Genomic DNA, 11655 nt, shown 5'->3' with positions numbered 1-11655 from the left:
GCTCCATCGGCGCCTGCAGTCTCTGTTCCCGGAGGTGGCTACGGCACTCCCGGGAAGCCTTCCAGCCCTGCTGCTTCGTCCAGCCCTGCTGTGACTCCCTCTAGCGAGGCTTCTCCCGAGCTCCCCTCCAGCTCCTCTGTAGCCATCCCCTCCTTCCCCGGAACTGGCAGCCTCCCGGCGCCTTCGTTCCCTGGAACTGGCTCGGCTCCGGCTGCGTCAATCCCCACTGGCGGCTACCAGGTCCCCAGCTTCCCGGCCAGCGGTGTCTCGACTCCTGCCACCTCGGCCGCAGCTCAGACTCCTGGCGTGTCCTTCCCCGGAACTGGTACTGCTCCTATCCCCACCATCCCCGGAACTGGTGCTCCCAGCTTCCCCACCAGCGGCTTCTCTTTCCCCGTGACTGATGTTGCCAACTCCACTGGTGTTCCGGAGTACATCACCTCGGTCATCTACACCACCCAGATCTTCACCTCGACTGGCTGCCCCCAGACCGTCACTGACTGCCCTGCCTCGTCGACCATCCTGATCACCAGCACCATCCCGCTCACGACCACCGTCTGCGAGAAGACCGCCACTCCCGCCTCTGTCACTCCTGAGGCTTCCACCGCTGCGCCCGTTGGCTCTGCTCCCGGCTCCAGCTATGGCACTGGCGAGACCCCCTCGGCTGTCACTGAGGCTGTCAGCACCCCCGTGACCGAGAAGGTCCACGTCTCCACCGAGACCCTCGTCTACACCGTCGGCACTGGCTCGTCTGCCCACGCTGTCACCACCGAGGTCGCCACCACCTCCACCGAGACCATCTACAAGACCATCTACATCACCAAGCCTGCCGCGGAGACTCCTGTCGCTTCCGTCTCCAAGGAGGGCGTTAGCTCCGAGGCTGCTCCTACTGGCGAGGCCACCACCTACACTACCCTCGAGTCTACCTCCACCACCACCAAGCTCGTGACCGTCTACCCCTCTGCCTCTGCTCCTGCCGCCAACGTTCCCGGAAACGGCTATGGCACTGGCTCCAACACTGACGTCCCTGTCGAGGGTGCTGGCTCTCAGGTCGCTCCTACTGGCGGCGCTGCTACTGGCGAGTGCGCCCCTCCCACCACTGTCACCGTGACCAAGCAGGAGACCGTCACCGTCACCGCTGGCCAGGAGCAGCCCACATCTGATGTGCCTGCTGAGGGTGAGAATGTCAGCTCTGCTCCCTACGTTCCTGCTGAGTCCACTCCTGCCACCGACAACTCCCCGGTGCCCACTGGTGTGCCCTCAGCGCCCTCAGTGCCCTCAGCCCCCTACCCCGCAGGTAACGGCACCGTTCCCTCGGGCGCTTCGTCTGGCTTCCTCACTCAAACCCGCCCTGTCGGCGGTGCTCCCTCCGCTCCTTCCGGCGGCTTCAGCTACCCTAAGCCTTCCGGCACTGGTATCCCAATTGCCCCGGTCCCCTCGTCCGCCACCACTCCTCTCCCCAGCTTCGTTCTCCCCACCGAGAGCTCAGCTGTCCCTGAGACGAGCGCTGCTCCCGTTGGCGGCGAGAGCTCCTCCGCTGCTGCCTCCACCCCTACCCCGGCTCCTCCGGCCGGCGGGTATGGCAACGGCTACAGCACCGGCGGCAGCCACAAGCGCTTCTTCGGCATCTTCTAAGCGGCTTGTTTGATATAGAACGGTCACGAACTTTCACTTCTGTACACATTTTGTGAAGCAGCCTGTGGCTCTTGCACATGGCATCTATTTATCGCATAGGCCGTGTGGCCTCGTTATTTCCTTGTGTCTGGGTCTGGGGTGATTTGAGCTGGCTCGGGCAAAAATGTGGTAGGGAAAGACTAGTACGATAGGAGTGTCAATTGACTGTCTTTTTTCTCCATGTCATCACTTTCCACGACCATGGTGTTCTACAGGAGTTTGGGAGATTAGAGCAATCTCGTATTCTGTTTCGTTTCCTTGCAATTTCTTTTGTTTCAGATTCGCACTAGAAGAGACAGTCTTTCGTTCTAGGCTAGAGCAATTTGAAAACGCATCTGATACTAGGCTTTCTATCTTTGGCTTATGGACAAGCAATGTTTGTCATGCGATGATTGACATGTCGCATTGATTGAGTGACACTGACAGGTGTCTGTTCTATTCATGCTCGTGACATGACGTGCCTTGACATTGCCGTGACGTCCATGCAGACGGACGGGGGCTGTGCAGTTCATGCGCGGCGTAACTTTCCTCTTTTATTGACTTGTAGATCCCAGACGTCGAGTCAGACCTTGAACGTTCTGGTGGCAGGCGCGGGCTAGGGGCTCGAGAACGTAATTAGGTCGGTGGAGTCGCGGGGGGATTAGAATTACGCCGTGGTAATCACCGGTGCGCGGGATGACGACGGCTGGTGGGTAGGTGGTGTGTTTGGGGACACGAGATCGCGATCATCGTGTTAATTTGACCCCGCTGTGTGTCGTGAGACTAAATGAGGGTGCGAAATTTTTAAAATGAAATGTACGAAGGCGTATTTGAAGTTGCATTTGAAGTTGAAGTCTCGACTCATTTTGGTGGACGCTGGTGTGTGGTATTACGCTCATCCCGTCTTGCTCTGCACACTCAATCTGCGTGAACACCTCCCTGCATCCAGCATGCGAGTTATCGTATCAACGCGCAGCACGATACGCAGGTACAGTCGTACAACGCTCGGAACCTGCTCAGCTCCCACCCGCCCCATTTCCGCTTGTCACACGTGCCACAACGTCGTTTGCGTTGAGCGGCGCGCAATCAGCGGGCGGTGTGTGGCTGAGTTGTCTTACAGGCACAGCATGTTTCCGTCTCATCCCAGACGTACAGGAAGGAAGAGGGAAGAAGGCGATGTATGTTTCTATGCGCGACATCATGATGTGCTCAGGCAAGAGCTGCATGCACCGCACCGCATGTGTGGGACCTGAACCTGGGAGCAGGGTCACATTGCAGTGCAGTCGCCCTGCAGTGTGCCGTACATATACGGTGTGCGTATGTATGTACGTATCGATAGATGTTGTGTGACTCGCAGCTGTGCGGGTTGCGTCACCCGCGGCGTGGTCCTGCAACAGTACACATGGCAATTTTTGTGATATTTGTACTCTTGAGAACTAACGTAAAATTCGATTTAGCCTCATCAACCATAGTCATCAAGAGTTTGCTTTGGTCGACGGGTCTTACCGTTTGTCCTTTTGGCTCGATTCTGCCGGAAGTAGGCAGGAGACAAACTCATAGGGCTCTATTGCGTCAAGAGTCTATGATCGTCGATTAGGCGCTCGTGCAGATTTCTGCATCTTCACGAATGGTACGTCAATGTAACTGCGGTTTCCCTTCTCTTCGAGTGAAAGTTCTCATTGTATTTCGGATAGGAGATTCTGGAGGCTTCTATGCTACCGCCAGCATGCAGCTCGCAAGTGGATGCAGTCATTCTCTATAAGGCCACTTACATTTTCATCGAAGCTAGACTCAGTCTTGTGGTCGGTAGTTTCGTTGAAGACATGCGATTCGCCGTTGGTCCAAAACGATCTCTATGCGCTCTCTAGATGGATCATGACGCATTTCCCACTCTAGTCCCCGTAATCGTGCGTGGCGATCATTCTTTTCCCCTCAAAATCCTTACACCAGGCCAATAGTTTGCTTATCACCTGAAGCTATTTACAAGTCGACATACCTATAAGTGCTGTGGTCATTCCACAGCCTCTTCGGCTTGTAGGTGGCATAGAGGCTTCGTGATTGATTACCTCACTACGATGGTCCTGGAAAATGAGTGACTAGACAACATTTGGATCTTCCAAGCTTCGAAACGCTACGTTCTGAATGAGATGATTGCAGAAATCGAGTGAAGTGAGTGCCAAGGTGATAGCGCCGTCACGTGTGATCGCTCCATTAGCGTGATTCCCCGCTCCCGCCTTGCAGCTGGACTACGCGCTATTTGTTGCCACACCCGCCTAAGGCGCTCCACCTCCCTTCCCCACCATTCCTTACTTCTCAACCGGTCACCATCCTCCACAATTTCGCCTTCCCATTTAAGTCACTTTTCAGACTCCAAGATGCCTCCAGGGCGTAATGTCGCAGTTTATGACGTCCGCGCTGCTGCATCGCTTCCGTCGCGCAAGCGCAACCAAGTTCATTATCTTGCTGATAGCGATGACAAAGACTACGGCTCTTACGACGCGAGTCCCAGCTTCAAGAAGCGCAAATCGACTGGAGGGAACACCGTGATTGACCTGACTGTGGACGACGACGATGAGGTCGACAACTACTCCCACAAACGCAAGGAACCACCAAAAAATAACGCCAGAAGCGACAAGGGCAAAAACGAAGAGAAACGCATGCGCCGATTTCGCTCGCATCCACCGCAATCCTACCTGGTAATAAAACAGCGCGCCCTGAGCCAGCGTTTGACGGTGATAACCCGCGAGCGCGTTGGCACCGACGACGAGCCAGAGGAGAAAGTCACAATGGCAGGCTCGACGGGCAACGTGTACACACAGCACATCGGACACGTGCCGAGCTGCGACTGTCCCCATGCGAAAAAAGGAAACCAATGCAAACACATCATCTACGTTATGCTCCGCGTCCTGAAGGCCGCCGAGAATATTGCATACCAACTCGCGCTGACGTCATCTGAACTACAGGATCTGTTCCGTAACGCTGCTCCGATACCCAGCGCTGATTCCGGGATTGGAGACGGGCATGAGACCGAGATGGATGGCAACCGCAAGAAAATCGAAGGGGAATGTCCCATTTGTTACTGCGACTTCGAGCCCGGTACGGAAGCTATCGTCTACTGCAAGGCTGCGTGCGGAAACAACGTACACAAGAGCTGCATGCAATCCTGGATCATTGCGAAGGGCATAGGTAGGGCTACTTGTCCGTATTGTCGAGCCAAGTGGGAGGACAGTGATGGTGGTAGTTTCAGCGGGAAGGTGGATCTCAAGAGCGCGAGACGGACTGAGGAAGGATACATCAACATCGCAAGCCAGCTCGGATTGTCAGACGAGCGGGACTACTCGTCGTACCACCAACCATGGTCCCGACAGCAAGGCTTTGGCGGGTATCGATATAGCAGGTATTGAGGAGTTTCGGTTTTCGATTCGTTAGTCAAAGCGATCATTCCCCAAGGTAATGGGCTAGAACTACCACACCATCTAAGGCAGTAAGGTTTCTTCATAGCAACTCTTGGGCTTCTTTATCTCACTCGATGTGTAGCAAACGTCAGTTGATTATTCCAGATAGTCGAACTGATTATCCTAACGAACGTAGCCTTGCCAATTAGACACTGACCACGAATACACACGATGAGACGAAGTATGGGTAGCGCGATCGCGCGTTTTCACAGCATTGTGGTCGGTCTTATTTGAGGAGGCTACCACGGTATCGAAGATGCTGAGCCAGAGCTTCCACGCATAGTGCGTGGTGGCTGAACAGCATTGTTCGCATTGGCTCGGTCTACAGCCATATATGGAAACTAAAAGGCAACCAATAAGTCTAACGCACCTTAATGCAGCAGCGCCGCGAAGGCGCAGGTGGTGACTTTTGACAAGCTGCGAACTGCGAACGTGTGGTTTCATCGTCTGCTATTCTACCACAGATACCTATGGTACGGACATGTACTTGACTTCACCCACCAGCTGTATCGCGGTATCAACAGAAAATTCCAGAGCGCTGAAGGAGCCTCAAAAAGATCGGTAGTGTGCACGGTATGGATGAGGGTGACTGTTCATTATCCCAGGTGTAAGCTGTGTCACCACACAACTACAGCTAGCTAAGCATTCTAGTATCATGAACCTCGGCCAGATGCAATTCCTTTTTCAGCCCTCTCTAGAGCGCATGCCGCACTTGGTGTAGCGTCGTATATGCTCAACGTGGTTGGATCCCTCGTGGTAAGGCTGGACCCCAACAACATGCCAAGCATGCGTGTCTCAAAGTCTTGCATTGTCTACGGCCAGTATGGCGGAGGCTGCATGGTGTGAGGGTTCGCATGGCTTGAGTTTGGTTATATGCGGGCGCTCAGCCTGTTCTGCCTCAAGCCGGTTTCTCGACGCATACTACCTGTCTCATTGACACACGTCCTGTGGCAGCCGTGGGAACATACAACGACTCCACAGAGCGGGATCCCGGTCTCCACACCACAATGCCCAGGCGTCAAGACGCGACCGCAGCCCAACTGTCCTTTAGTCCCACGTGTCCCTCCGGTGGAACCTGGCAAGTCTGCGGGTCGAACTTTGCCGGCTGCTGCGCAGGAGATGCATGTACCAGGAGCGGCTGCGTAGAAGGAAACCTTTACCCTGTCGCCTTCGACAGTACCCAGCATGGAGAGTTCCCAGATGCTTCATGCGGCCTAGGCATCAGTTTCTGGACCTGCGGCTTTGGCCCAACTTTCTGGGGCTGCTGCAAAACAAATCCTTGTGCTGCAGGAGCAGTCTGTCCGCGCGGTGACCTGGCCGCCGCGCATGCCAATGGCGGAGATCCTGTGCAGCAGGCGTACTACTTGGGTGGATCGTCTGGACCGATCAGCATAACATCGGCGTCGCCCTCAGCAACGTCCACCTCGACCAACACTGGGACCCTGGTTACTAGTATCGCTTCGCTCAATTCTCTGGGTGGATCGACTTCCTCGCCAACTACGACACCAGTAGCTTCTTCGCCCCAGCCAGCCAGCCACACAGCCGCCATAGCAGGCGGCTCGGCCGCCGGTGGCGTCTTCGTCGCGCTCCTGGTTTGCTGGCTCATATACTACCTCTGTTATGTGAAGCGGTCCCGCAAGATACACAATGACGCGCTCTCCTCTTTGCAATCCGACCTTCCGGTCGCGACTATGACCGAGAAGCCGGATAATGCTACCACTGCCACACAAGGCTATGATGCAGGTAAGTTGGACTTCCGCGCCGTCTACGCGGGATGTTTCTCTTGAAATGGAGTCTGATACGTGCTATAGCGCCACCGGGGTATTGCTCTCCAAACCCCAGCACATACCCGCACCAGCGCAACGAAGTGAGTAGCTATGTCTATCCACACGCCACGGCCAACCCGGCAGCTTGGAAACCGCAGCACCGCCATGGCCTGTCGGAGCTCTCGGAGGAGACGGTGTGGCGGAGCGAGCTGGAGAGCCCGGTGCCGTCGCCACGCGTGGGCTGCACACCATAGAGTCCTCGTTCCGGGTTCAGACGTGAGGCGGGTTGGTCTGGTGGTCACGCGGACGACGATGTATGGAGAGGTAAAGATGCAGAGTGAGAGTGGGTGTGGCATTGTGAGGGCTGGAGAACGGCAGGTGAGTGGGTGAAAGTTAGGTCGAGGGGGGGTATTATTGAGAATCATGGCGCTAGGTTTGCGGTTGGAGCTTCCGTTCGTTCGTTCGAGACACTTGAAGTGGACGATATGTTCATTTGAACAGGCCGTTGCGGACATATGTCTGCGTGATGAACATCAGCGTAATACCTGTCCGTTGATTGGGTCTCTCGATGTTGTGTTAGCAACATGGTGCTGAGCACGTCTTGTTTGCATTTACTAATGTTTGCAGAATAATGATCCACCCCAAACATCAGGCGTTACGAAGAGATTCTGGGTTGGCATTGCTGCATAGAGAATCTACGGGAACCGATAGCTAAATATTGCTGAGTAGAGATACTACTTTCTTCACCGGTTCAACCGACCAGCTTGCAGTGTATCCTGTCTCGTATATAGCCGTTGTGCGAAATTCCCGCTGGGTCGAGGCCGGCACGCACCGGTGCCTTTTTTATACTGGCGATAAGTCGATTCCAGGATTCGGGTATCCAGAATTGCAGACATCCTAAAGATATCAACCTTTTGACGAAGGCACGTAAGGGCTGTCGTGAACAGTAGGTAGGGGATGTTCAATTGAGCATAGATCAAACAAAATGCTACAAGACTGTGCGCCTAGACAAGAATGCCAGAAACGCAATGAGGATGTGAGGTGAGGACGGACGAAGCGGCAGATGACATTGTGATTGCCTCGCTTACTAAAGCCAGGTGCTGAAGACGACTTTCTCATCTTCACGTCTACGGCACTAACGACCACATCAAGCCATCACTTGACATTGTTGTTGAAGTTAAAGCCTACGAGATTAAGTATCGTTTCACACCTGTAAAGTCGAAATGCCTAGGCAAGTGTAGTCCCTGCAGTGCTAGCCAAGCACCGTCTGCCCAGGTGGGCGCTAGAGCACGTGCTCACGTATAGCGCGTCTCTACCGCGTCCTCCATCTCTCAACCACCAACGTCAAATTTCCAGATAACACAACCATGGCGCCTGCCGAGCAGCCCCTAAAGTATACCCAAATATCACGCGAAACATTCAATGCCATTCTCTCCCACTATTCCTCCATCGTACCCGAAAAGTTACGCGAGCTAGACGTCCTGCGCTATGAAACAATCCCAGCTGCCGTCATCTCTCGCGCGAAGGAAGGCGGCGCGGAACTGACTAAAGATGAGGTCGTGAAGCTTGTGGAGTGGAAACTGTACGTATATTTCGATTATTTTGTCGAAGCTGTACACGGAATTCCACCATAGTACGCATCACCTAGGAACGACGGTCATCACATCACATGTATCTCCACATCGCCGTTGCCAAGCACGTGTAAAAGAAGCATTACGGAGGTGTAAAAGTCCCACGTGCGTCTGCACCACAACGTTTTCCAAATATTTGAGTCAGCAAAGCGATCGCCGTTGCTTCGACTCTTGCAAAGTCTTAGACGATGCTCTGGCCATCTTTTCATGTCTCCACTCAACAAGCATCCACGAAATACGACTTGTTCCGATCACACTCATATTCAACATCGCCCCTCGAACCAACTCCTTGACCCCCTAACTCCCTGCAACCTTCGCCCAGAACCTGGCTAACCACCCACCCCAGCAAACACGGCACCTTCCGGCCCACCCTCCTCTCCCTCGTCCAAGCGAACCCCGCACCCTCCATAGCCAACACCACACGCACAGCCTTCTCTTCCTCACCCTCTTCCCCCAACACAACAGCCCAGCTCAAACCTCTCACCTCCCTCCGCGGTATCGGCCCCGCAACCGCCTCCCTCCTCCTCAGTGTCGCCTACCCCTCTACGCACCCTTTCTTCAGCGACGAGCTGTACCGCTGGCTGGCCTGGGACGCACCCTCATCGGGCGGCTCAGGTGGGAGGGGGTGGAAGAGAGGGATCAAGTACAATGTGAAGGAGTACGCGGAGGTTGTGGAGCGGTTTGGGGAGCTGAGGGGGCGTCTGGGGGTTAGGGGTGTGGATGCAGAGAGGGTGGCGTGGGTGCTGGGACGAAGAGGCGTTGATCTGAATGAGGATGGTGAGGTATGGGTGAAAGAATTAGGGGATGAGGGGGCGGTAGAGAATAGGGATGCAGCAGAGAGCAATGAAAATCGTGATGGCGACGAAGGAAGGGACGGCGAGACAGGTGCAGAGAGAAAGAATGCGAAGACTGGCGCGGAGCGGAAGCACAGTGATGCAGAGGAGGGTGTTGAAGATGCAGGGAAGAAGGCGAAGACGGGTGTGAAGCGCAAGGCTGGAGGGACGGAAGCGCCCGTGGAGGGCGTGCGGAGAAGTAGTCGCAGGAAAGCTGCGCCCTAAAGTATGCGTTCCCAAGATGGTCTGAACGTTCTAGGTTGTAAAGTTGAAGAAGCAATATCATCGCGACATTGCGTCGTCCATCATCCATCACAAAGAACCACTCCCGTCACCGCAATAGCCAAAGCCTCCGTGCAAAACGCCAAAACGCCACGCCAAAGACCGGGTATTATCACAACACAACGCCCATCACCCCACACACGCTTCCGAAGGCAACTCAAATACCAGGAATCTGCCCACTCTTCGTCCGTATCCTCCCCTCCTTGACCGCCCCAATCGTAACCCCCGCCTCCCCCGTCATCCACCCCGGCATCTTCTCCCCGTCTACAATGCCCTGCTCGACCAATTGCCTCACGCCGGCAAACACATGACTGCCCTGAAAGACAACACGCACGTCCGGGACCCACGCATCGGCCCCTTCTAATTCCTCGATCTCGTCTAGCGAGCGGTCTAGCAGTGAAGGACGACCCCTACGGTTGCGGTTCGCGGGCTGCTCACTGATGTTGGAGGTGTCTGCGTCGTCTGCGGAGTTGGGCATGGCGGGAAACGCATCGTCGATGCGGACTTCGACGCGCTCGAGGCCCTGGCCGTCGTTGGGTTGTGCGGAGCTCCCAAATCTCCCAGCTGCGACTTCGCGCCTCCTCTTCGCGTCCGACGTCTCCTTGTCCTCGAGGGTGCGCTTCGGCCGGCCAGGGCCCGCTTTCGCCGTTGCGCCCACCGCGCCGTCCTTGCGTTGCCCATTCTTCTCTTTCCCATGGTCGTTCTGACTCGTGATAAAGTCCAGCGCATTCTGGCTGAAGTTGTGGTCCTGGAAGATGCTCCAGCCGCCGGAAGCCGCGTTGCTCTTGCCTGGACCCCTGTACGCGAGCAGCGCGTCTAGCGATTTGGTCGTGAAGTTTGTGCTGGCGAGCTGGTACCTTGCTGAGGGGCGCGAAAAGGCTTTTGGGATGGCCTGCTGGACAATGTCGCGCAGGTGGCGGCCGTCGTCGCTGATGACTTGGCCGAAATGGTTTGCTATGGAGGAGTAGACGAAGTTTGAGCCGTTGGGCCAGATGAAGAAAACGGCTCTTGCGTTATCCGAGCTCCCGTTATCTATGGCGAGGGACGCTTCGGTGCTGTACGGCGAGTCGTGGATGTACACCCTCAGTATCGTCATTGGCATGGTCTTGATCTTGATCAGCAGATAATGCGCCTTCATGAGCGGCGTGAGCTCCCGCGCGAGATTCGCCATGAACGTCTGCGCCTGGAAGCGCGGCAAGTGCTCCGAGTCGTTCGTGACCTCCATATCCAGCGCCATGTTCTTCCCGCTCGGTATCTTTGCAAGCCGCTTCGCCGTCCAGCGCAGACTGTTGGGATGGTCGAGCAGGTACTGGATCTCGGCCGTGGCCAATTGGTACATGGAGATGCCGGTCCGCCAGTCTCCCTCTAGTATGCGATCCTGGATCTCGCGCTTCCCGCCCTTGCGCGCGGCCAGCTCTTTGTAGATCTCCTGGAGCTCCTCGTAGCTCTGCGCGGGGGTGTACTGCTCATCGTCCTCTTCCGCGTCGGCACCACGGTCGCCGAGCAGATACGGGCGGCAGAAGTCGCGGTTCTTTTTGGCGAGCCATTGGTTGGCAAGGGAGACGAGGGACTGGCGGGAGAGCTTGGTGAAGGTGCGCTGGACCTCGCGGTGGGACGTGGGCAGGCGGTGCGAGTGCGGGACATTTCTGTAGTCTGGCACGGCTGTATTCGGTTTCGGCGCCATGGCGGGCTACATGGGTGGTTATGTTCAGAGGGATCAATTGTTTATGGCTGTTATCGATACCATCGCGCCCGAGGAGACGCGTTGGTAGCGTGCTGAGCGGAGACGAGCGGCCATCACGTGACGCTGTCGCACACGGCGGCCACTGCAAGGTCATGGCTGCATGCCAGCAGCAGCAGCCAAGATGCGGAGAGCGCAGCTGACAAACCCGCGTCCCATGTCAAGCAGCGCAGCGTTGCGGTGCGCTCAGCATCAGCATCAGCATCGACGGGAGCGTGCGGGCTGCCCCTCACGATGGCGCTACGGCAGTGCTCCCGCCGCTCGAAAGACCGCGCAAACCTCGGGCGCACTCGG

The 11655-nt window shown here is 56.0% G+C and overlaps 5 protein-coding genes across 5 annotated transcripts in view; 4 read left to right on the top strand and 1 right to left on the bottom strand.

Annotated features, from left to right (window-relative positions):
* The window catches only part of CC84DRAFT_657728 (uncharacterized protein), a 2931-nt gene extending 812 nt beyond the window's left edge, over positions 1–2119 (top strand). Inside the window, exons 2-3 of the mRNA XM_018187046.1 lie at positions 1–1016; positions 1420–2119. The exon at positions 1–1016 is cut by the window's left edge and continues 1 nt beyond it. Of these exons, the coding sequence (XP_018037838.1) occupies positions 1–1016; positions 1420–1648 (1245 nt within the window). The 3' untranslated portion in view covers positions 1649–2119. The remainder of the gene's footprint in view (positions 1017–1419) is intronic.
* Positions 2120–4028: 1909 nt separating this feature from the next.
* Positions 4029–5057, top strand: CC84DRAFT_1216425 (uncharacterized protein; the record flags this gene model as incomplete). Its single annotated transcript, XM_018182801.1, has 1 exon — positions 4029–5057. One exon carries the CDS (start codon positions 4029–4031, stop codon positions 5055–5057), a length of 1029 nt encoding a protein of 342 aa, XP_018037837.1.
* A 628-nt stretch (positions 5058–5685) lies between these two features.
* On the top strand, positions 5686–7413 carry CC84DRAFT_1258565 (uncharacterized protein). Its single transcript, XM_018184838.1, has 3 exons — positions 5686–5715; positions 5760–6851; positions 6920–7413. Exons 2-3 carry the CDS (start codon positions 6116–6118, stop codon positions 7126–7128), a joined length of 945 nt encoding a protein of 314 aa, XP_018037836.1. The 5' UTR covers positions 5686–5715; positions 5760–6115; the 3' UTR covers positions 7129–7413.
* An 828-nt stretch (positions 7414–8241) lies between these two features.
* CC84DRAFT_1089392 (uncharacterized protein) lies at positions 8242–9563 on the top strand (the record flags this gene model as incomplete). The annotated part of the gene is made up of 3 exons (XM_018174303.1): positions 8242–8456; positions 8852–9357; positions 9466–9563. 3 exons carry the CDS (start codon positions 8242–8244, stop codon positions 9561–9563), a joined length of 819 nt encoding a protein of 272 aa, XP_018037835.1.
* Positions 9564–9777: 214 nt separating this feature from the next.
* CC84DRAFT_1186426 (CHL4-domain-containing protein) lies at positions 9778–11304 on the bottom strand (the record flags this gene model as incomplete). The annotated part of the gene is made up of 1 exon (XM_018180858.1): positions 9778–11304. The coding sequence occupies one exon, from the start codon at positions 11302–11304 to the stop codon at positions 9778–9780; it is 1527 nt and encodes a 508-aa protein (XP_018037834.1).
* Between the last annotated feature and the right edge of the window lie 351 nt (positions 11305–11655).

Source organism: Paraphaeosphaeria sporulosa (genome assembly GCF_001642045.1).
Source record: "Paraphaeosphaeria sporulosa strain AP3s5-JAC2a unplaced genomic scaffold CC84scaffold_4, whole genome shotgun sequence".
Lineage (NCBI taxonomy): Eukaryota > Fungi > Ascomycota > Dothideomycetes > Pleosporales > Didymosphaeriaceae > Paraphaeosphaeria > Paraphaeosphaeria sporulosa.
Note: the sequence above shows the minus strand (reverse complement) of the source record. Positions and strands in the feature narration are given on the sequence as shown.